Here is a 23,969-nt window from a genome sequence, read left to right as displayed (position 1 = left end):
ACCCATACACCAAACTAAAGCTTACAACCTCATATCTAAACCCCTAACACTACTTGGACACGTAAAGTTCCCAACTTTCCTTCCAAGCATGGCCTCTTAGGGCTAAAAAGGCCATATTAACTCTTATAAGCTTGCATGGGGTTTCCATGGTCATAAAGTTTGCACCTTTATGCCATGGAACCTCTCCTAGATCCCAGATCTGAAATATAAGTCACTTGGGACGTCCAAACCCCAAGGACCAAGGTTTTTGCACCAAAACCATCATAAAATGGAAGTAAATAGATCTAAGAAATGAATGATCAAGTTAGAGACTTGATTACCAGAAAGTGATGAGGATGGAAAGAAATCCCTGGATCTACTATCTTCTCCTTGAACCTTCTAGCTCCTTCTTCTTCTTCTAGCTTCAAGAACACACCAAAACACTCAAGAATAGCTCACAACTCACAAGATACTCTAGGGTTTAGAACTTGGAGGCTGGAAATGAGACCAAAAGGTAGGGATTAGGATTCTTAAATAGGGTGCAAAACCCCGAGATTAGGGTTTCACTCTGGCCGAGCTACTCGTTGAGTCGAGGGCTCTTGACTCGTCGAGTAGATAGCTCAAACCCCATGCATAATCAGCCTTCTACTCGACGAGTTAGGGCCACTAACTCGTCGAGTTCCTCTTTCTAAATAAATAAATAAATAAATTAAATGCATACCAGGTTCCAGGCGTTACACAGACGTTATCTTGAGCAGGGTTGTTCTGGATATGTTCCCTATGTTACGGATAGTCGGGAGAAGGGTAAGGCGACTGTGGATGATGTGTCGATTATATGGAAGTACGCGGATGTGTTTCCGGAGGACTTTCCTGGGGTGCCTCCGGAGAGGCAGGTGGAGTTTAGGATTAACTTGGTTCCGGGTGCAACTCTGATAGCCAAAGCACCATATCGGTTAGCTACTTCAGAGATGCAGAAGTTGTCTACACAATTGCAAGATCTGTTAGACAAGGGGTTCATTCGACCGAGCAGATCGGCATGGGGAGCACCTATCATGTTTGTGAAGAAGAATGATGGCTCGCATCGGATGTGTATTGACTATCAGGAGCTGAATAAGCTAACGGTGAAGAACCGTTATCCACTTCCGAAGATTGATGATTTGTTTGACCAGCTTCATGGTGCATCTTAGTTTTCCAAGATTGATCTACACCCAGGTTATCATCAGATGAGGTTCATATAGGAGGATGTGCAGAAGACGGCCTTCCAAACTCGTTATGGTCATTACGAGTTAGTGGTGATGCCTTTTGGGCTCACCAATGCTCCAGCCGTGTTCCTGGTCCTCATGTAACCGTTTATGCAGGCCGATGTTGGATAGGTAAGTGATTGTATTCATTGATGACATTCTGTTCTATTCCAAGATCCAGGAGCTGCATGAGGAGCACTTGAGGGAGGTATTGGAGACTCTGAGGAGGGAGAGACTTTATGCGAAGTTCTCCAAGTGTGAGTTCTGGTTGCACGAGATGCAGTTTCTGGGGTACGACCCGTGCTTAGGGAGCATGCCCCTGCCATGTCATCGCAATTGAGATTTCGTAAAAAAACAAAAAAAACCAAAAATCTGGACTTCGATGGGTAAGCACGACCCGTGCTTGGGAGGAACGGCTCGTGCTTGGGCTTCGCAGGTTAAAATACCCAAAATAATGGAATATGGAGGTAGGCACGGTCCGTGCTTCAGGGCCGAAAGTTTAAAATGCCCCAAAACAATCAGAAATCCTCCGGTTATGTTTCATAAGTGAAGAACAACCCGTTTTTGGTCTTTTTTTTAGCGTTTTGGCTCCAAATAAGCTCCATATATGCTCCAGTTATGCTCCACTTCAAATTACCTGAAAATAAACACCAAAACATGAGTAGTAACGTAATTCTTAAGAAATACATGAGTTGAACATTATTTAAACTAATGCACATGAAAACGCATAAAAATGATGCAAATTGCTAATAAAAACTACCCTAAAAGATGCATAAAATGGCATCTATCAGTATGTCTTCTGATATGTTTACCGGGCGGGGCCTGATGATTATATTGTATGCTATTTATCTTTGTAATTCTTGCATGTGTTTATGTATTTGTATGTATACCGGGCGAGGCTCGATGCCAGGCGGGGACTGATGACTGACAGATCTGTTCCAAGCGGGGCTCAATGTCGGGCGGGGCCCATTATATGTTTGATATGTATGATATGTGGTATTTTGGGGAACTCACTAATCTTTCTGCTTACGGTTTTCATCTTATGTTTCAGGTACTTCTGGTTCGAAGGGGAAGAGCTCGGGATGACTGCATTTCACACACCACATTGTTCTGCATTTTACATGACTCTGATATACTTGGATGTTTATTGATACACTCTGATTCACTATGGTTTTTATGATGTTGTTTTGGATAATGGTTTTATTAATTTAAAAATCGAAATTTTTAGTCTTAATTTTTGGGACGTTACATAAGGCAATAATGCTTGCATTGAAGGTTCTGATTTCTTCCTTTAAGCTTCCTAGTATCACTAATTTTACCAGCAAAGGCATAGGAATGAGATTTATTGGAAGAAGCAGTAAAAGAACCATGTTTTTTTATTAGACTCTTCTCTAGACACAATAAAGAAAGCAGTTTTCACAGTCGGTAAAGGTTCAAGTAGTAAAATATGACTTTTAACGTGACTAAAAGAGTCATCTAAACCACTAAGAAACTACATCAATTTCATTAACTTTGAATGACTATTAAATTGATCTGCAGCTTCACACGTATAGTTAGTCAAATTAGTAAGACCATCAAGTTCTTTCCAAAGTGAATCAAGTTTATTAAAGTAATCAGAAACACTTAAGCTGCTTTGAGTTAAAGAACTAATACGTTGATGGAAATTAATAACAACGTAACCATCAGCCTTATTATAAGTATCATACAACTCGGTCCAAATATCAAGAGCAAATTCAAAACATGCGTGACCAACATATATAGATTCAGCTAAAGATCCTAAGATCCAAGAACACGCAATAGCATTTACACGATCCCACTTGAGAGATTTAATAGGATCATCCTTTTGTTTAACAATTGTACCATCAACAAATCTAATTTTATTTCGAGCTTTCAGATCTATTGTCATAGAACTCCTCACACCGTAAAAATTTTAGTTCCAATAAGTTTAAAACCAATAATGGTGTTAACAATGTTATAAGAAGGATACAAATAAGGTGGATCATCAAAATCAATAGTTTCATTTTTATTAGATGATTCACCAGGTTCAGAAGTAGGACCACCAACCATATTACAAACACAAGAACCTTAACAGATAAGAGATTCACACAAAGAAAACAAAGAACACACTAATCAGATTAAAAAAACCACAGAAGAACCGACACCAGGATTAACCCACTACAACGCTATGCAATGTAGCAAGGTTGTTTCACTAGATCAGAACAGATCTAACACTGAAAAACAGAAACAACATCCAAATGCCAAGAATCACCTTCGTTTATAGAACTCTTTTGTACGAGTTTAGTGTTGACCGACTGGCTTAGCGCTTGTCATTAGGATAACAACAGTTAAACTAAGCATTTACTACTAATCCCTCATTTACAACTAAACAACATGACAACGAACAACCGGAGATGACAAACACCAAAAAACACAATCATCATCACAGATTAACGATCGACAACCTTCAGCCAACCGAGAGATGATCCATAGGAATACAAAAAACTCCAAAAACCCTAGATCGCTAACCAACGCTAAAGACCTAGATCTCGACGCAGAACAACAACTCAAGAACAACGATAACCTCGCTCTGATACCATGGACAAAACTCTAGATCTTCACAACATAAAAAATTCTTTATTTAGAATAAGAACCAGTTGGTTTTCAACGGACTTACAATTTAGAACTCAATACAACACTCAGTCACTCAGACAGAACAATTATGACTGAAACCCTAAATCAGAGAGAGAACATGATGAGAGTGTGAGAGTGATCTATGAGTTGCAGTCCAATGCTTTCCAACTTTGACAATAACAACCCTCCTACAACAAAACCTTTACAAACACACTACTAATAAAAGACAAAATATGCACTCAATAAATCAAATATTTATAAAAAAAGGATACGGAAAAGGATACAAAGAATGAATAGTTTGAGATAAGATGTTAATATTCTCAACATTCTCCAACAAAATTGCCGAATCCAAAATATGAAGATATAAACATGCTTACATCACTACCTCTCCCAACTAAATATTATTTTGTCCCACGTGTATAACAAACTTACTAACATCTTACTATGTCCCACCTTAGGCTTTTTTAGTACACTTTAATGGTCCAGTAGGTTCCCTAGTAACCGGGTGGTGGGTACATTGCTTATCAATGTCGGCCTCATAAGAATTAGGCTTCTCTACAAACCTGAATGTGGGGAATTGAGTTTGAATGGTGCAGTAATCCTCCCGAGTAGTATCCTCTAATGTGTGCTCTCATGCCATTTCTGATTTTTTACACCTTTGGTGGTTAGAAAATTAACTATGTACTCATATTAGCAAGAACATCACAACATACACATCGAAAACTAGATGAATTAACCATGAACGTACCCATATCATCACATGATTCACATCACAATATTGGTTCAACAGCTGAATTTTTCTTTACTTTCCTTGTTGCCTCCCTTTCAAGAAGTGAATTTTTTTATTAAAATCCTCTTTATCGCTTGTTGTTATGTTAATTTGCAGTTTTCTTCTCTTTTTCTATCTCTCCTAAGCATTTGCATAATTAGATATCTTAATTAAACAAGTTAAGACAAAAAAGTTATAATAAATTGATCATTACTTTACTATATATATATATATATATATATATATATATATATATATATATATATATATATATATATATATATATATATATATATATATATATATATATATATATATATATGGTTAGGTTTATTTGAGACGGGTCAATTTTTGTGAGACCGTGAGACCATTTGTTTCTAGTGAAATATTATAATTAATATTCAGTTTTTCATAAAAATGTAATATATGTGATATTATAATATTCTAAAACAATATTGTTAACACATTTTACATTGAAATATTCTAAAAACGTATAATGTTAGAATATTATACATATTATATTTTTACGAACATTAGAATACTAGAATATTTAACTAAAAAAATGGTCTCACGGTCTCACAAAATTAGGACTAATACCATAAAAGTCCAAAGTTTTTACCACTAAATTGGCAAAAGCCCTTAATTTAATTTTTCGTTGACTCTAGACACAATATTTTAATGGAATTATGGAAAATGGAAAAGTGCCAGTTTTACCGGTTTCAACAGGTTACATAGCAAAATACAAACGTTGGAGGTCAGTTCTTAGCTAGGTAAATCCAATTCTCCTCTCCGTCCTCAAACCTCCAACATGGTATGGTCCTCCAACATGCACATACAAGGGTATAGAGAATTGGCTTTAAGGAATCGGTGGTCTAAAGATTTGAGATGCGAGTGTGATGAACCTGCCACATTCTCGGTCTCCAAAACTCTCGAGAATCCACGGAGGAAATTATGGGGGTGTCCAAACTATCATGTACGACCAACCTTAGATTTTCTAATGTTTTTGTGTTCTTGAACTAGTATGAATAAGTGGTCATGTAGTGTAGGACTCCAAAAAAAATGCGAATTTTTTTTATGGCTTGATCCACCACTGCCAAACACTTACTACAAGGAAACCATATGGAAATTCTTTGTAGATTTGGAGGAGGCTAAGAAGAACAAAGCATTTGAAATGGAGATTTTAAAGCTTTAGGATGATGCCAAGAACAACAATGCAATTCAAATGGAGATTTTGAAATGGTTGAAGGTGGTGCTAAGTATGATGGACATGCTTTTGGTGGTGGTGATTGTGATGGGGTTTATGGTTCACAATGTTTTGGTTAAAGCACTGGGAAGTTGTGGGCATTAGTTAGGTTTAGGTGGAATGGTAGTAGTATTTTAGGTGTAAGGGTATTTGGTCAAGTTAGACAGTAATTTGATGTATGTGTTATGTATGTCATTATTTTGGTATTGTAATAGATGACAATGATAGTCATAATGATAAAAATGTATTATGTCTTAGTAATGGCAATAGCTGTAACAGAAACATAGTTACAAAATGACCAAATCTTGAAAATGTAATAGCAACCTACTTAACATACTAACCAAAGCATGGAAGGTAACAACAATTATAATGATAAAGAAACATATATTGATAAGTAATAGCATTCATACAACCAATGTCAATGTAAGTTAACATCCTAGAAATGGGAGTGTACTTTCCAGAGCTTCCCACAAACCACTACCATATGGGTAACCTAATTAGAACCAAACTTCCAATTCTACCTAACATTATGGACAAGAATTGGAAACTTGTTACCAAAAGACATGTTTACCAAAAAAAAAGATGTTTACAAAAAGGGAAACCTATTTACTAATCCCCATTCTACCAATTCTACGTGGAAAACACAACTCCTTAATTTAAAACCCAAGGGGGTTTGCTAGAACCACCGCCTTCAGGTTTTGGGACCATTTTCCTAAGCTTAACTTTCCTAATTATTTTAGAGGAATGCCTCTTTTTCACCCAATGGATTTTATAAGAAATAGGACCCAAAGGTACCTTTATTTCTTCGATCTCTCATTTTCAGCTTCTCTTTCTTCAACCTCTCTTTCTTCAACCTCTCTTTCCTCAACCTCTCTTTCCTCAACTTCTATTTCCTAAACCTCTTCTCCATAACACTACAATATGGAAGTCTAGTTAGTAAATCTACAATATGAAAGTAACAAAGTAATGTAGCAACACATACCTCTTTCAACCCAACAACTGCATCAACATGTGTATATCCAGATTGCAACAAGTCCTTTAAAGTTAATCTTTCCTTGACCTCCACCACATGGGAATTCTCTTGTTCTTGCACCTACTCCTTTGCTTGACTCATAGGTTGCTTACCATGGTCTTTCTTTGGTGTATGGGTGAAAAGATCATCAAAAGCCTCATCATACCTTAGGGACACATCCTCATTTCCCTGGCTCAAAGGTTGCTTACCATGGGCTTTCTTTAGTGTTTTGTTCCTTGGTCTAGAAATCTTAGCTTTGCCTCCCCTCCTTGGCACCATATTAGTCCTTTTCCTAGGAGTATCAACAAGACCACCAGATTGAGAAACATGAGGAGCACCATCTTGAACACCAAATTTAGAAACAAGAGGAGCGCCATCATGAACACCTGCATCACCATGCCTTAGTGGTGTAGCAGGCATAACTAAAGGTAATTGGTCAAAGATAGGTTTCCCTCCCATATCTTTCCTAGGTTTTCTAATCTTCCTTTTTGGGACATGGGGCTTAGGTACTTCACCATTTTTGCAGGAAATCTTATTATGCCCAAGCTCTTGGAAATTTCCACATCTCACAGTCCTAGGCACCTTTAACCATTGTGAGGGGTATTTGACATCTTGTGATTCAGATGCATGCTTCACTCTCTTTACTTTGGGCCTTCCAGTCATCCTTTTAACTAGGGGTGGTAATGACTTAATAAACTCATTCTTTGGCCACAAGTTTCTTCCACCTACAAGTAGTATGTTCTCTATTTATGTTGCAACATACTTGTCCTTGTGGAGCCAAAAAGAAAAGAACTGATTTGGATCTTTGTTGATGAAATTGATTGCAGCTTCACCATGCACACATGGTATGCCAGACAAAATCCACCTTGCATCTAAATCCACCTTGCATTTATTATATCCATACCCGGTCTCAAACACATCGCCTCCACTTGGCACCTCTATCCACAACCTACATAGAAAATAAATAAATTACACACAAAAAGAGTAAATACATAATACATTCACATTAAACAAACATTACCTCATATCCTTCCCAAACTCCTCAATCTTTAGTAAGATGTTGGGCCCACAATTACCCCTACATTTGGATACCTTTTGACCCTGATGATAAAACCTTTTCATAAAAAAAAAATCCTTATTTCCTCAAGCATTGTAAGTAGAGGATTTTTCCTCGTTTCTTTGATCATGTCATTGAAACATTCTGAAATCGCATTATCTACTGCCTCACAAGCATACCCATGAGAAAAGAAGGCTCTACACCAGGTTTCAAGTTTTCTGCCCATAAGATAATTGTATCTTGATTTTGTTATCTTCTTTATCTTCTCCATTGTAGACACAAAGTCCCCTTCCAGTGTACTCATAGTAGCTTCCCAAAACAAATTCTTCAGCTCCAATCCTATGTATTTCTTCCTGAAATTTGCAAAGATGTGTCTAGCACATTGTATGTGCTCAATATGGGGGAGTAGGTCTGCCACAGCCTGTACAAGTCCCTAAAATTAACGCACAAACACATGTTACAATTAATGACTATTACATATACTAATATATATATATATATATATATATATATATATATATATATATATATTGTATGTACCTTGTGTTGGTCTGAGATAACAACCAATCCATTTCCAACACTAGATCCAAATCAGTAACCAAATTCTCAATGAACCAGGTCCAATTCTCCTTATTCTCAACATTCACAACTGCCCATGCTATTAGGTAGACATGGTTGTCTGCATCTCTCCTAATAGCAGTTAGAATCTCCCCTTTTATCTGTCCCTTCAAGAAACTGTCATCCAGTCCTATAACCCTTCTGAAACCTTTGTTCCATCCATCTCTGAAAGCCTTGAAGCCAACATAAAACCTCAAGAAATAGTTAAACCTGGGATTACCTTCTACCCCTACCAATCATATTGTACCCGGATTTGTCATCCTAATGGCAGTTGTATAGTCTCAAACCCTGGCATAGTGATCTTCTAACTTCCCTTCTATCACCTCCATTATCATAGCCCTTTTCTTTGGCGTTGCCCAACAAATACACTCATTGAAAACCTTTGTATAACATCTGCTTGCATCTCTAGCAATGTCATCTTGGGCTTCATGATTATATCTTTTAGGTAGTGTTTGGCTATCCAGTTGCTAGAAACTAGGGAGCCAAAGTGATAATTCCTAGCATATAGATGAATGTCATTACAGAATTTAATCTGGAATGTCCTTTCATTATACTTCCATCCAACTGCAACCCTAAATGGACATTGCATTTCTTCATTGTCACAAGTTCCGCTTCCACATTTAGCTATAACCCTCACTCTATCACTTTTTTCAAAATAAAGTTGGTATCCTCCATAAATTGTATAGTTTGTTAAAGCAAACCTGAGTTGAGCAGGGGATTAATAATAGTCTCCTAATGGTGGCTTCATTTCTTTCAAGTCAACAGTGGGATCATGCACCTTATAGTCCACGCTAATATCTTCATCATCCTCATCTAAGTGGGCATTCTCATTTTGTTGGCCACAAGGATTATCTCCATCATCCACCATTCCATCAATACTCCTCCTTAAAATGTTTTTATCACACAATAAGTTAAGGAAAGGGTCATCATATAGTTTTGAGGAGATTTTGAAAGTTTCTTCAGAAAAATGCAAGAAGCTAAAGTCAAAAGCTTCATCATCGGAGTCAGAGTCTAGAAGGTTAGTCTTCTCAGACCCTTTAGGCTTCTTAGTTCCAAAATTAGAAGCCATATGTTACATAAGAAAAAAAAAACTTCTTACTTCACACTTGGCACTCCAAACGTAAGATAACCACCCAAGAGGCATCGATTTCTTTGGTTCCATATACATACCTTTCTACTCCATCTTACTTCACCAACGATTTCGAGGCTCAAAGATGTGGAATTGGGGACTGTGAAACCCTTCTCAGCTACCATGAAAGGTCGGATGCATGAAACCCTTTCTTAGTGATGGCTCGTGAAAGGTGATGGCTAGAAAATATGTAAGAATTCAAATGGGGTAATGTTTTAAGGATATTGGTGACCGGATGAGTACAAGTGACCTTCTCGTTACCGGCTATTAGCTCCCAAGTGATAAGTAAATGGAAATATTGTGTCCAGAGTCAACGAAAAACTAAATTAAGGACTTTTTCCAATTTAGTGGTAAAAACTTGGGACTTCTATGGTATTGGTCCCACAAAATTAAGTCTTTATCAAATGAACTTTTACTGACAAACTTAATTTTGTGAGACCGTGAGACCAATTTTTTTTAGTTAAATATTCTAGTGTTCTAGTGTTCGTAAAAATATAATATCTATAATATTATAACGTTATATGTTTTTAGAATATTTCAATATAAAATGGGTTTACAATATTGTTTTAGAATATGAAAATGTTACATATATTATATTTTTATGAAAAGTTGAATATTAGAATAATTTACTAAAAAAAAGTCTCACGGTCTCACAAAAATTGACCTGTCTCAAATTAAACTAACCCTATATATATATATATATATATATATATATATATATATATATATATATATATATATATATATATATATATATATGGGAAATCTACTAAATGTCTTTATGTTTTGACTCCATTAACAATTTAGTCTTTATCTTTTTTTAGTCAATTAAGTCCCAAAAACCGCAATTAAGTACATTTTGATCTCATTAACGATTAAGTCTTTATCTTTTCTTAGTTAATTAAGTCCCAAAAACCAACATTTATTTGCATTTTAACCATTTACCCAATAGACCTGTAACACCATGTTTATTTAATTAATGAATGAATAGTAGCCCTAAAATCAATAATTATATAGCAAGGTGCTGGTCTCGCGGAGCTAACTGTCACAATTTTAGAAGTCAGGGGTTAAAAGTGTAAGTTTCAGATTGGTTTCGTAAATATTTATGAAGGCAGAGACTACTTGGTAACTTCTGGGACTTCATTTGAAGAAATTTTGGAGTCTAGGTGGCTGTTTGGTAAATTACGGATTGGATTTGAAAGGAATTTCCGAAACCATAGTAGAAAGGGTAAATTAAGGACTTAGTTTGAAAAGAGGTTTCTAGGGAGGGACCATTTCTGCCATTATGGCAACAAGTTTTGTAGTACACGGTATATAACGGTTCCATTGCCTAAACCCTAACCCTAATTGATAAGCAGCCGCCACCTTCCCTTCTTGACTTCCGACGCCGCACCACCACCACCGTGGAGATCGGAAAACACCGAACGACCGTCATCAGCCACCGTTTGCATCGTCGAGCCCGACAGCTATCGTCTCCGCCGCTGCACCGCCTATGTGAAGAAGACGAAGTCACCGCCGTCCGCCGCTGCTGTCGTTGTGGCTCATTGTCGTTGTCGCCGTCGCCGCCTTGCGGCTGGTTCACTCTGTCAAGGTTTTTCCGACGTAGCCGCTGAAGCTAGTTCCTCCATCGCCGTCCTCCTCCTCCATTTCCGAGGTTTTGTTGCGTGTTGGGTGCTCGTGCTTCGCGTGTGTGTGTGAATCGCTGTTGCATCGTGTTTGTGTGTGCGTTTTGTTGGCTGGTCGGATGTTGAAGAGAGTCACCATGGCAACCAACCATGGTGGCTGCCGCCATTTTGCTTTTCTACCACCTTTGACCACCGTGTGTTGGTGGCTGAGGGTACATATTGGTGTGTACGTGTTTATTCCGATGGAGTGTAGTATGAGGTGTTCGTTGGCCGAAAAAAAAACAAGAAAGCCACCGCCAGCACCGTGAGGTGGTGGCTGCCACGTCTACCACCGCCGGCCACCACAAGGGTGGCTGTGTATGTGTGCTTATGTTAGTGAGTGTGTGTGTTATTGGGATTGTGTTGTAAAATGTAATTAGAAATTAGAATAATGAAACGAAACTCATAACCACCACCAGCCGCCATGTTGGGTGGCGGTGTGCCTTGTTTGTGTTTTGATTCGTTTGGGATGCTTGAACAAAATGGACTAGAACCATAACCACCGCCGTGAGGTGGTGGCCGCCGCCGTGAGCCGCCGTTGACCACCGCTACCCGATGTGGTAATGGGTGGTGCCCGACAGCAAAACCCTAATGGGCCTAATGAAACCCTAATGGATCTAAGGACTTAGCTTTTGGGCCTATTGGGTTGGAATTGGGTTGGAAACCCTAATTAGGGTTTAGAAAACCCTAATTTTGGAATCATTGGCTTGGACTTATCGGGACCCGTATTTTGGGCCATTGGAATTGGTCTATGTATTAAGCCCGATCACACCATATGATTTGTCTAGTAGAGTGATGGACTTAATAGATTAAGTCCTTAATGGGTTAAGTGAGAAACACTTAACCCTAATCTTCATTTTATGTGAAAACCCTAATTTCACTTAGGCTTTAAGTTGGGCCTTTCTATTGCGCTTTGGTGATTGGGATATTGATGGACCATCTAAGAACAATCATATGGACTAGAATAATTTAATGGGCTTTAGAGTAAGGCCCATGTGAGGGGTTTGGGTCCAATTTGGAAAATTGGGCCATAGATGGGCCATAATTGGGCCTTTATGATTATGAGATATTGGGTCATTAGAAATGTCAAATGTTTGGACTGGACTAAATGGTTAGGCCTTAGAATAATACCGTGTAAAGGTTTGGGCCCAATTTGGAAAATTGGGCCATATGTTGGGCTTTGACTCATAGTTGACTTTTGGGCCTTTGGATTGGGCCTTGGGCTTGAATCAAGCTAAGATAGGAGTAAAGGAGTCTTTTAACCCAAGTGTGGACTTATGGGTATATGTTGGAACCCAATTGCTGATTGGGTGTTATTTTGATGATTGACAGTTCGAGAACTTGTCATCCAGCAGCTAAAGTTTTGTCTACGGGGCTTCAACAGTGTGAGGTGGGTTACCTTCCGGTAGAAGTGGGTCTACGGCCACAATGTCGACCCACTAGTAGGAGCTGTTTTCTAGATGATTGTATTTGTGATAATTATCTATGTTTGCTACTACCTGATATGTTTTATGTGCTAGCATGATATGATGTTATGTGATAGTGGTAGTAGGGGGAATAGTCCCCGTGTCACGGTCGTAAGGACCGAAGGGTAGGTCGGGCACCCCAGAATTGTTTGGCAGTATGTTTATGCTATGTTATTATATGGTAGTAGTAGTAGGGGTGAAATAGTCCCCGTAGCCGGTTCAGATAAACCGGAGGGTAGGTCGAGCACCCCAGAATGGTTTGACATGGGTAGGTCAGGCACCCCAGAATTGCCTGGCAGGGTAGGTCGAGCACCCTAGAATGGCTTGACATGGGTAGGTTAGGCACCCCATAATTGTCTGGCAGTTTGTTTGTTATATGGTATGTGGTATGATGGGGGAACTCACTAAGCTTCGTGCTTATGGTTTACAATTTTGGTTTCAGGTACTCGTTTTCTAAGGAAAGGAGTCACTTGATCGCAGCGCATCACACTATGTTTTCAGCACATGAGATCTTTGGGATTACACTCTGATATTATTTTATGATAACATGTTTTGATTATTGACACTTTGGTCTTGACATGTCATGTTATTACGAATGTTTTTATACTATTGGTTTTATAATAACTTAATTAAAAATGAAATTTTTGGTCTTCAATTTTAGGATGTTACAAAACCGGTTACCAACGGAATATGATGACTTCTTCGCAAATAAATCAAAATATAAGGAGTTTTTGTAAAATATATATATTTTTATTTTTTTAAATACATCTTATTATCTTAATGTAATAGTTTTTGTGTGACACAAAGTATTATCTTACTATTATCTTATTGTATTTCTCTTCTACTATTGTATAATCTTCTCTTTAAAACAAATATAAGAATCTAAAAATTACAAAAAAGTTATTTTTACAAAAAAAAAACGTTGTTAAAGAAATGGTATCAAGGTTGTTATATTCACGATCTTGATACTATGATCGTATGATCACCTAGGTAAAATGACCCCTATTAGAGATGCATTGTTCATGTTATAAAGTATTTATTGTTAACTGAATGGTGAACTGTTAGACGAAAATATTTTTTTTATGTTTTAAAATGTTTTTGGTAGGATCTTACGTTCTTGACAACCTATATAGGATCTTATGGTCACGATTTTGCAAAGCAGAAAACAATCATATATAGAAAAAAGAAAATTACCATAAGATTAATGTAAGATAATACAACGCGTTAGACATAAATATTATAAAAAGGTTATTTTTAGAAGAAAAAAATTTATTTTCATAATAGATAGTATCCACAAAAAAAAAATCATAAGATTAATGGCTAGATATATGAATTGCAGTGAAGGGTCCCTTCCATTTAACTATCTTGGCATCCCAATGGGTGCATGTATGACGAGATCTTCTAGTTGGCTACCCTTAACCAATAAATTTCATAATAAGCTCTCCTCTTGGAAGGCTAGGAGCCTCTCGATTGATGAAAAATTTATTCTTTATAAGGAAGTGCTTGGTAGTCTTGGTCTTATTGGTTCTCGCTCTATAAAGCAGCAATTAAAGTTATAATCATGTTATAAAGTATAAGACAAAAATTCTATTGGGAAAGGGATATAGATAAAAGGAAAATCCATTGGATTGCATGGAACAAAGGCTTGGGGCCTATAGACAAGGGTGAAATTGATATTGGGATTCTTAAATCTCTCAGCATTGCTCTTCTTGGCAAGTGTGGTGGAGGTTCCGGGTCAGGGGAAATGTTCTTTGGAAGGAGGATATTATCGACATTCATGGGGTCGAGGATGAAATTGTGGTTTTGAGTTTTGTTGTGAATAGAAGAAGTGTTTAGGGTGACATCTCATTTACATGTGGGTATGACCTGTTACAATATTGACATGCCTCATTGTTTGAAAATTACAATGGTAGATGGTTCCAGGATCCATATGGTATGCATCCATCCTCTTCAATAAGAAAACTTATAGACGTCTATAATTTAGGCAAATACAGGGCAAAACCTACTGGAAGCCACTGGTCCCAGGAAAGGAAAACTTGGCATTTTGGAGGGCAAGCGTTGTGCAGCTTCCTACAAGGCTTAATTTGATAAGTAGAGTATTAATATACCCTCTGCTTTGTGTCGTATCTACAACATCAAATAGGAGTCTGAACTCGAAAAACAAGGACACAAAGGGGTTAGGTGCAATTATACTCACTTTCATATGGATATTATGGCGAGTAAGAATCAACAAGTTATACAATGGCTTGGTGAAGTCGACACATGTCCTTTTTAATGCATGAGATCTAAATTTCTCCTATAATTAGATTAGAAATATATATAAATGGGGTAGGAATGTTTCTTGGGATCTTCGGTGCTTAGATCTAAAAACCGTTTGTAATGTTGTTTTCAACTAGCATCTTGTCGGTTGCTATCGTTTGATAAAATTATTCTTGTTGTCCAAAAAAATGTACGATAATACAATCCGTTAGACATAAATATTTTAAAAACGTTTATTTTCAAAAGAAAAAAACTTTTATTTTATAGATATTCTCTATCAGGGAAATAAAACATTATTAGATTCATGTAAGATAATATAATCTTTTAGACAGAAATATTATAAAAGCGATTATTTTTAGAAGAAAAAAAACTATTTTCATAATAAATATTATCTGTCAGACAAAGAAAATACCAAAAAATTAAGATAATAAAAATCATTTAGACAGAAATATTATAAAAACAATTATTTTTAGAAGGAAAAAAAATTATTTTCATATTAGATATTCACTGTCAGACAAAAAAAATATCATAAGATTAATGTATGATAATACAATCCGTTAGACAGAATAAAAAAAATATACTAAAAAAGTAAAAATATAAGATAATATTAAAAAAATTAAAATAATATTTTTTTTTATAAATCCTTATATTTTGATTTATTTGCAAAAAAAAAAAAAAAAAAAAAAAATTCATATTCTGTTGGTTACAGATTTACCGGGTAAATGGTCACACTACAAGAAATACAACATTTAGCGGCGACATATTAAAAAGTTGCCGCTAAAGGTCAACGTCGCTGCTAAAGGCTAAATAACACCGATCCGCGCTTTGACGTTCTAGTAAACACGAATCGTCCGATCGTGGTTCTAATCCAACGGCTAGGGTGCTCGTGGAACGCATAAAAGCAAAACTGGCGACTTCTGTCGCTGCTAAAGACCTACAATTGTCGCCGCTAAAGATAGAAAAATGACGCGGCAATAATTCCCCCCCGGAGTCGCCGCTATTGATAGAAGTCGGCGCTAAAGCCCCATAAGTCGCCGGTAAAGGTGTCGCCGCTAAAGGCCGACGCAGTTAACCCCAAAAAAATCGACGCTTTTTTCCTTTTGCTCTTCTGTTGACTCCATTCGCTATTGTTTCTCTTCTGCATACTGCTTCATCGATTCGTGAGTGATACCAGAAACATTACTTAGTTTTCGGTGTGTGAAATCGGCCACAGGAGAGAGTATTTTCCGGTGAGGACCATTTTTCTGGCTACACTGAGCTTTTTCCGACGACTAAGAGGTATTTTCAGGTCAATTTCCGGTCCCTTTTCTCTTGTAACATCGATTTTAAGCTTATTGTAGTGGTTAATTCCAAAAAAAAAATTGTCAATTTCAGTTTTGTTGATTGTGTTCCCGACCACCACCCACGACTACCGCCACCAATGGACCATTTTCGTTGATTTCCGCCACCACAGGTTCTATTTACTTCTATTTATTGTGAAATTTGAGTTTAATTGCAAAATATGTGTAGTTGAATCAATTATGTGAAAATTGTCATATGTGTGTATATTTGATATTTGTATGTGAATCTATGTAAATTTGGTGTATATATATCAATGTATGTGTGTTTGATGTATATGTGGTATATGAGTATTTGGTAGAAGTATAATGTTATTATCTATATATGTGAAATTATGTGTATTTGGTATAAGTAGGATGTTATTATGTGTGTATGTGTGTTTGTTGTATATGTGGTATATGAATGTGAAATTTGTGTATTTGGTATAAGTAGGATGTTATTATCGATATATGTGAAAGTATGTGTATTTGGTCTAAGTTGGATGTTATTATGTGTGTATGTGAATGTATTTGTATTTGGTGTATATGTGGTATATGTATGTGTATTTGATGCTCTTATGTATTATGTGAAAGTATGTGGTTTTGGTATAAGTAGGATGCTATAATTGAAAAAAAAATAAATTAAATTATTGTTATAATTGAAAAAAAAAACAAAAAAAAATGTTATAAAATTGTTTAAAAACTTATATACGAATACTAGAAAGTTTCTAGTTTGTTCCCAAACTAACCCCAAATTAACCAATAAGTTCCAAAACTTATATATTAACCAATAATCCGAACATCCCCAAAGTGATGAAAAGAGAGAATTCCGTAATTCGTTTCGTGAAAAGGTAACATAAATTAATAAACAAATTTATTTCATTGATCTAAAGAATACATAATACATATTACTTTATATTTTCTAGGTTCATCAAATGAAAATAGAAAACTCTCTAGAATTCCACAAAGAGTTGTCGGCTCTTGCAATGGGTCCACAAATGAATGCTTATTCTTACACCGCATGCATAGTCAACGGTTTTAGGTTTATGGTACTTAGTCGTGACGCACAACGCACAACACAAAACTCTAGGGTTTTAGTGGTGGGTGAGAAAAGCGAGAAATATTATGGCCAGTTAGAAGAGATTGTAGAGTTGAGGTATACACATGATTATTCAACTGTACTATTTCGTTGCAAGTGGTTTGATACTCGAACAGGAGTTATTTCTAGTGATAATTTCACCAGTATCGACACATGACGCGAAGTATACAAAGATGATCAAATCATATATGATTCACAAGCCAAACAAGTGTTCTACATCAGAGATCCAAACAATAACCATCGGTGTGTTGTCAAGCATGTTAATCATCGAAGTATTTGAGATCTATCATCGAACGATGATTGTGTCCAACTTGTTTACAATGAATCTTTCCAAAATGTTGACAATGGCTCACATGAAAATGTAGACAATGTCGATGTACTTCAAAAAATCTGTTCTTCCGATGCTCCACTTTTTATCGATTTCAGCATGTACTTGCAAAACATTCCTAGAGTCATTGTTGATGTAGAAAGTGCAACTGAAGTTCCTCCGCCAACTGGTAGAGTCAATGATGTTTCTGATTGTGAGACTGATTACGATGAGACCGATTCTGATTATGATACCGAAGAAGACACTGAAGGATATGAGGAAGATTGTGATCAGAATAGTTCTTATTTAATACGTGTTTGTAATATGAACTTTATTTGGATTCCTAGTTTAAATAGAAATGCTTATTCCTATGTAAATGTTTATTTCTATGTAATATGTATTTGTAATAAAAATTGTATCTGTATATCTTATAATTTTTCAGAAAATGATGTCAATATGGCTTTTGTTTTTGTATACCATGGTTGCTGTTATGGGTCGTGGACACGGGGGTGATGGAGCTGAGGACCCACCTTTCCCAGGTGGTAGAGGTGCTGGTCATCATGAGCAGGACCGTAAGTCTTATTATGAATTTTTATTTACTATTTTTATTCACTTATTATAAATTAAATACCGTTTCTAATAATTTTTAATTATATTTGTAGTTGAGCAACGTGTACGTAGGAAATTCTGAGGCAAAACCAAAAATATAAAGCTTGAAAGAGCGCTCTTACAGAATAAGGGTAAATCGATTACCATGGATTATGATAGGGATATAACATATGATCCTGTAGGACAGCCGAAAGACATGTTTTCACGAGAAGTTGGAAAAACAATGTGGCAGATGGTACCTTTTAATAAATGAACTTGAAAAAAAGTTTCCCCTGCAATAAATGACACCGTAATACAACATTTAGGGGTAATTAATTATTTAAAAATATTTTATATGGTTAATTATGACTGGTTTTTACTTGGTTAACTTTTTTTTTTGTAGACAAAGTTTGATTTGGATCAGATGTACCATGATGTAGAAGCTAATATGTTGACAGAGAGTTTTCAAGCAGCTTTGTTAAAAGGTTATCGAGACCGTAAAGCGGACGCAAAAGAATATTTTTTGGAAGTCGGAGGGTATATGATATCCCGAGAGCATTAGCCAACCCTCCAGAGGGTATGGATGTTGATAACCGGAAGAAAGCAAATGAGTATTTCCAAGCGGAAGAACATAGAATTGCTTCAGACAGGAACAAAAAAGTCCGTCAAATGCAAACTAACGTGAATCGTGGGGGGTCGAGCTCGTATAGCAATACTTGCTATAAGAAGGTAACGTACGATACATGTATTTATTTAAAATATAATCTAGTTTTTAATGTTAAACATAACCTTAAGAGAGTGGAAACGTTTCGCAAGGCTCATACCGATAGGGATGGTGTATTTGTTACTACCGAGGCGGAACAACAATATGTAAGTATTTAATTATAATTTTATCATATAATTAAGTGTTTATTTATACTTATTGTTACTCACATTTGGGAATTACAGAATCGGTTAGTCGAAGAGCTCTTAGAACAAACCCAAGGTGAAAGTGAGTTAACACCCGTTCAAGAAAGAGTTGCTTTTGAGAAAGTATTAGGAGAGCGACGTGGCCATATCAGAGGCATCGGCCGTAAACCTTCTGCTCTCCCGCCGATTTCACAACCATCGCAACCACCACCACAACCATCACAGGTAAAACAATCTACTTTGGTTTTTTGTGGCGATTATTTGCTAAAAGCTTTGGTAATTAGGTTTTTGTCCCAAGTGCAAGAAATAGCAATGTACTTTGGTTTTTTGTCTTATTTTAAAAATAGCAATCTACTTTGGCATCATAAAATGCATGTTGATTTGGTAATTTTGGTTTTGTGGTGATTATTTGCTAAAAGCTTTGGTAATTGAGTTTTTGTCCCAAGTGCAAGAAATAGCAATGTACTTTGGTTTTTTGTCTTAATTTAAAAGTAGCAATGTACTTTGTCATCATAAAATGCATGTTGATTTGGTAATTTTGGTTTTGTGGTGATTATTTGCTAAAAGCATTGGTAATTTGGTTTTTGTCCCAAGTGCAAGAAATAGCAATGTACTTTGGTTTTTTGTCTTAGTTTAAAAATAGCAATCTACTTTGGTATCATAAAATGCATGTTGATTTGGTAATTTTTGTTTTGTGGCGATCATTTGCTAAAAGCTTTGGTAATTGGGTTTTTGTCCCAAGTACAAGAAATAACAATGTACTTTGGCTTTTTGTCTTAGTTTAAAAATAGCAATGTACTTGGTAGTTTTTGTGTATGCTTGATAATTTAACTTATAAGTTTATATATGTTGTTATTTATTATGTAGTTGCAAAAACTTCGGGCAATACTCAACGACTCGGCATGTAGGGAGGAGTTTTATTCGTTTTTTCAATCACAGGATAATCAAGGAGGAAACGATTGGAACGGAGATGATGGTATGTAGGGATGAGCTTTATTTGTATATTACACTTGTTGTCACGCATTGCTACTTGTTAGAATTGTAAAATTTTTTGGTTGTTTTATGTAATTACTAGCGACACTATTACCGGCGACACTATTACTTTTGATATTTAATCGGATGTTGTTATGTAATTACCGGCTACTTTTGTCGCCCCTAATTGCCTTTTTTCTTGTAGTGCCAAATATAAACGATTGTTAGTTTTTGAGATTTAAGATAATGACTAAATTGTTAGGGTCACATCCAAAATTTTTTATAAAAAGTTGAAATAAAATATGGCAGAAAAGTTTTCATATTTCATATATATATATATATATATATAATTGTTTTGGAAACTGATTCGTACACAACAATTTGTGCATTAAAGTATTGTATTATACAACTTCATAAAGCATAAATTGTTGTGTATGAATAAAAATAGTTGTGTACAATCACTTCCCAATTGTTTTGGGTTTGGTAAAAAATTGAAATAAAATATGGCAGAAAAGAGAAAACAACGATTGGAGGTTTTCTTGGTTGTCTATCATTTGCCAAACATAGTAAAAATAAGGTTTACAAAATTCGAACCTGAACGCAAGGATATTCATTCAGTTAGAGGATCCCGCTATTCTCGCAGATCCATATAAAAATACTTGTAAGCTTATAATTCACGAACGCAATTCATATGAACCCTCTCTTCAAATCCAAACCCACCATGACAAACCCTAATCTCTTATCACTTGCCGTCCTTTCATTGTTTTCCTTCATCTCGATATGCAGTGTAAATGCATCGAGAAGATTGGGTATGGTCTGTTGTATATTCTGTTTTATTTGAGTTAAATGTTCAATAACTACGTACCATTAATTTGGTCAAAACAAATGGGTGTCGATGGCTTTAATGCTATGAAAAAGACGTGAAATGAAATTCCTGAGTTGGTATATATGTGTGTTTAGAAATTAAGAAGACAGCTAGATATAAAGAAACGAAAAGAACACCCCGGTCACCTGAATAACATTACGTTGTTCTTTCTCTTCCAGAGATCCATCATCAAGAATCACCTGCTTTTTAATTACCAATGGCGTCGCCTTGCCCCAGGCCTTGTTGACAGTTCTTGGAAAGCTTTGAAATGACTTCTTAGGGTCTTGAAATGCAAATATGTTGTGACAATTTTGTAGAGTATATAGATTTTTTTAGAAAATGTTTTGTTAAAATCTTTTGAAACACCCAAGAAACTAGGTTTGATCGCGTCTGTTATCCATATATTAGAAATATATGCTCTTTTATTTAACGTTTAGTTATTATCCATATATATATATATATATATATATATATATATATATATATATATATATATATATATATATATATATATATATATATATAGGGTTGAGAGAGGGTACAATTAATATATACGTCTACTGAGTCTAACATGAAACCCAAACACAGTTATGTCTTAAAAATCAAAATGTGTAATGACCGGATATAGACGATTTTCTTATTCTTCTTTATAATATACATTTTCTTATACGTCAATATATACACATCTTGTTAGCTGCATGCATGCAAATCTGGAACTGACAACCGGCCATGCACTTATTTAACAGCGGACGTAGACAAGCAATTCGGGTATGCAGCCGGGGCTCCAAATGAACCAGCGAAATGGGGAAGTCTTAGGGCGGACTGGAAAACTTGTGAGATCGGAAAACTTCAGTCTCCTCTTAATATCGACACCAAACAAGCACAAATGCAACCACCCGACTTGAAAATGGCTTATAAGGACGCACCTGCTAAACTTGTCAATATAGACTTTTTTCTTAATGTATATAAACTCAGTACTAGCTCTTGTTTACATATTTACATGTTACCATCATCATTATATATTGTTATTGTTTCAAGTTTTCTAATTTTTCAGATAGAATGGCAAGGAGATGCCGGAGGAATATCAATAAATGGCGTAAATTACAACCTAGTTCATTCTCATTGGCATTTTCCCTCTGAGCATACTATTGATGGGAAAAGGTATATGTGTTTTGTAGCATGTTATGCTCACCTTTTTAGAGTTAACGTTTTTTTTGCACAGAACTCTCCAAAATTTAACCGCTTTAATATGCGTATGCATGCTTTCTTTATATAGGTTTGATGCCGAACTACATTTGGTTCATAGCAGCGAAAAGGAAGAACTGGCAGTTATGGCCAGCCTTTACACCATTGGACAACCTGATCCCCTAATTCAAAGCGTATTTAACTCTCTCTCTCTCTCTCTCTCTCTCTCTCTTTATATATATATATATATATATATATATATATATATATATATATATATATATATATATATATATATATATATATATATATATATATATATATGCTTTTCTAGCTGAAATCTAAGTATAAAGACAAATATATGATTCAATTCAAACTTATGGTTTAATTAATCGATGCAGCTGGCAGACAAGATGAAGGGGCTTACTGATACCAAAGGGATTGATGTAGGGACAATAAGTGCAAGTAATATAAAGTGTGGGGGCACAAAGTATTTCAGATATATCGGTTCGCTTACAACTCCTCCATGTACGGAGGGTGTCACTTGGACAATCGCAGAAAAGGCGAAAACAATTTCACAAGACCAAATCCAAATGATTAAAGAAGATCTCGAACGTGTAAGTCTTGCTTTCCATACATAACCTAAATAGTAAATAGTCTACCAAACGTAACCTAAATAGTTAATGATCATTAGGGACGGACAAAAAAATTTGATAATATAATTATAAGAATATAAAATGATTTGTTATTTTTTTTGTTTCTCTTTTAGGAATTTCAAGAAAATTCAAGGCCAATTCAGTTACCTGGAGAAAGGTCAATTTTGCAATTTGATTTACCTAACGAACAATGAGAAGAATGGTCAACTCATGGATAACATTTTATATGTAAAAGTTAAAATTTGTAGAAATATTCATTATGTTTTATTAATTTTACATCTATACGAAATCCTAGATTATGTTTTTGCTCATCTTTTGTTCTTCGTATTCGATTATGATTTACAATATATATATATATATATATATATATATATATATATATATATATATATATATATATATATTGTTGAAATACGAGACATTTCTCCTTGTCAAACTCCTCATTGTCTATATCATTTTTTATATATCCATTTGTTATTTATATTTAATTTATTTAAGTATAACATGTTGTTTACAAATGTATCCAATATTTGTTTGCAAAGAGTTGTTGCAGGAGGGTAGAATTTGTCAAGTCTTAAAGATATTTGGATTGCGGCTCACTTCTTCTAAACTTCAGATGGCACACAGGTCTTACATGTACCCAGTTGAGATTCGTAGCATATAATGTAGTTTGTGTGCGTATGAGCTCATTTTTCACTGATTACTCACACATACACTCTTCGTTTTCTCTCCAGTTTTAGGGTTTCCTCTTAGGGTTTCGGTCGATGTTCTTGCATTTCTAATCTCTGTTCATTTCTTAATTAAATTGAGAGTAGTATAGGTTGAGTGTTGTAGTGAGGATTTTTATAATGAGTTATTGAGTGTTGTAGTGAGTTTTTAGTTGTAAGTTCCTTCAAAACCAACTGATTCTTACTTGCAATAAAATAATTGTTGATGTTGTCGTATTTTAGTGTTTTATTCATAGTATCAGAGCGAGGTCCTACTTGTTCTTGATTTCTTATTAT

General features: G+C 35.6%; 2 protein-coding genes across 2 annotated transcripts; one reads left to right on the top strand and one right to left on the bottom strand.

Annotated features, from left to right (window-relative positions):
• Positions 1-7,622: 7,622 nt before the first annotated feature.
• Positions 7,623-8,879, bottom strand: LOC145130743 (uncharacterized). The gene is made up of 5 exons (XM_079065515.1): positions 8,838-8,879; positions 8,473-8,723; positions 8,096-8,285; positions 7,897-7,976; positions 7,623-7,824 (listed from the first exon to the last, which is right to left on the bottom strand). The coding sequence occupies exons 1-5, from the start codon at positions 8,877-8,879 to the stop codon at positions 7,623-7,625; spliced, it is 765 nt and encodes a 254-aa protein (XP_078921641.1).
• Positions 8,880-20,956: 12,077 nt separating this feature from the next.
• On the top strand, positions 20,957-23,194 carry LOC145134798 (alpha carbonic anhydrase 4-like). Its single transcript, XM_079069628.1, has 6 exons — positions 20,957-21,068; positions 21,871-22,085; positions 22,179-22,285; positions 22,401-22,503; positions 22,711-22,926; positions 23,079-23,194. The coding sequence occupies exons 1-6, from the start codon at positions 20,981-20,983 to the stop codon at positions 23,157-23,159; spliced, it is 810 nt and encodes a 269-aa protein (XP_078925754.1). The 5' UTR covers positions 20,957-20,980; the 3' UTR covers positions 23,160-23,194.
• The last annotated feature ends 775 nt before the right edge of the window (positions 23,195-23,969 follow it).

The sequence above is a fragment of the Lactuca virosa genome, chromosome 8 (assembly GCF_052849685.1).
Source record: "Lactuca virosa cultivar CGN04683 chromosome 8, Lactuca_virosa_CGN04683_v6, whole genome shotgun sequence".
Taxonomy (NCBI): Eukaryota; Viridiplantae; Streptophyta; class Magnoliopsida; order Asterales; family Asteraceae; genus Lactuca; species Lactuca virosa.
Note: the sequence above shows the minus strand (reverse complement) of the source record. Positions and strands in the feature narration are given on the sequence as shown.

Coding starts and splice junctions, on each gene's coding strand:
- LOC145134798 (XM_079069628.1), top strand. CDS start 20,981: ATGACAAACCCTAATCTCTTATCACTTGCCGTCCTTTCATTGTTTTCC. Junction 22,086..22,178: donor ATATAGACTTTTTTCTTAAT/GTATATAAACTC, acceptor CTAATTTTTCAG/ATAGAATGGCAAGGAGATGC. Junction 22,286..22,400: donor CATACTATTGATGGGAAAAG/GTATATGTGTTT, acceptor TTCTTTATATAG/GTTTGATGCCGAACTACATT.
- LOC145130743 (XM_079065515.1), bottom strand. CDS start 8,879: ATGGAGGTGATAGAAGGGAAGTTAGAAGATCACTATGCCAGG. Junction 8,724..8,837: donor TAGAAGATCACTATGCCAGG/GTTTGAGACTAT, acceptor GTTGGCTTCAAG/GCTTTCAGAGATGGATGGAA. Junction 7,977..8,095: donor ATGGGTATGCTTGTGAGGCA/GTAGATAATGCG, acceptor TTTTATCATCAG/GGTCAAAAGGTATCCAAATG.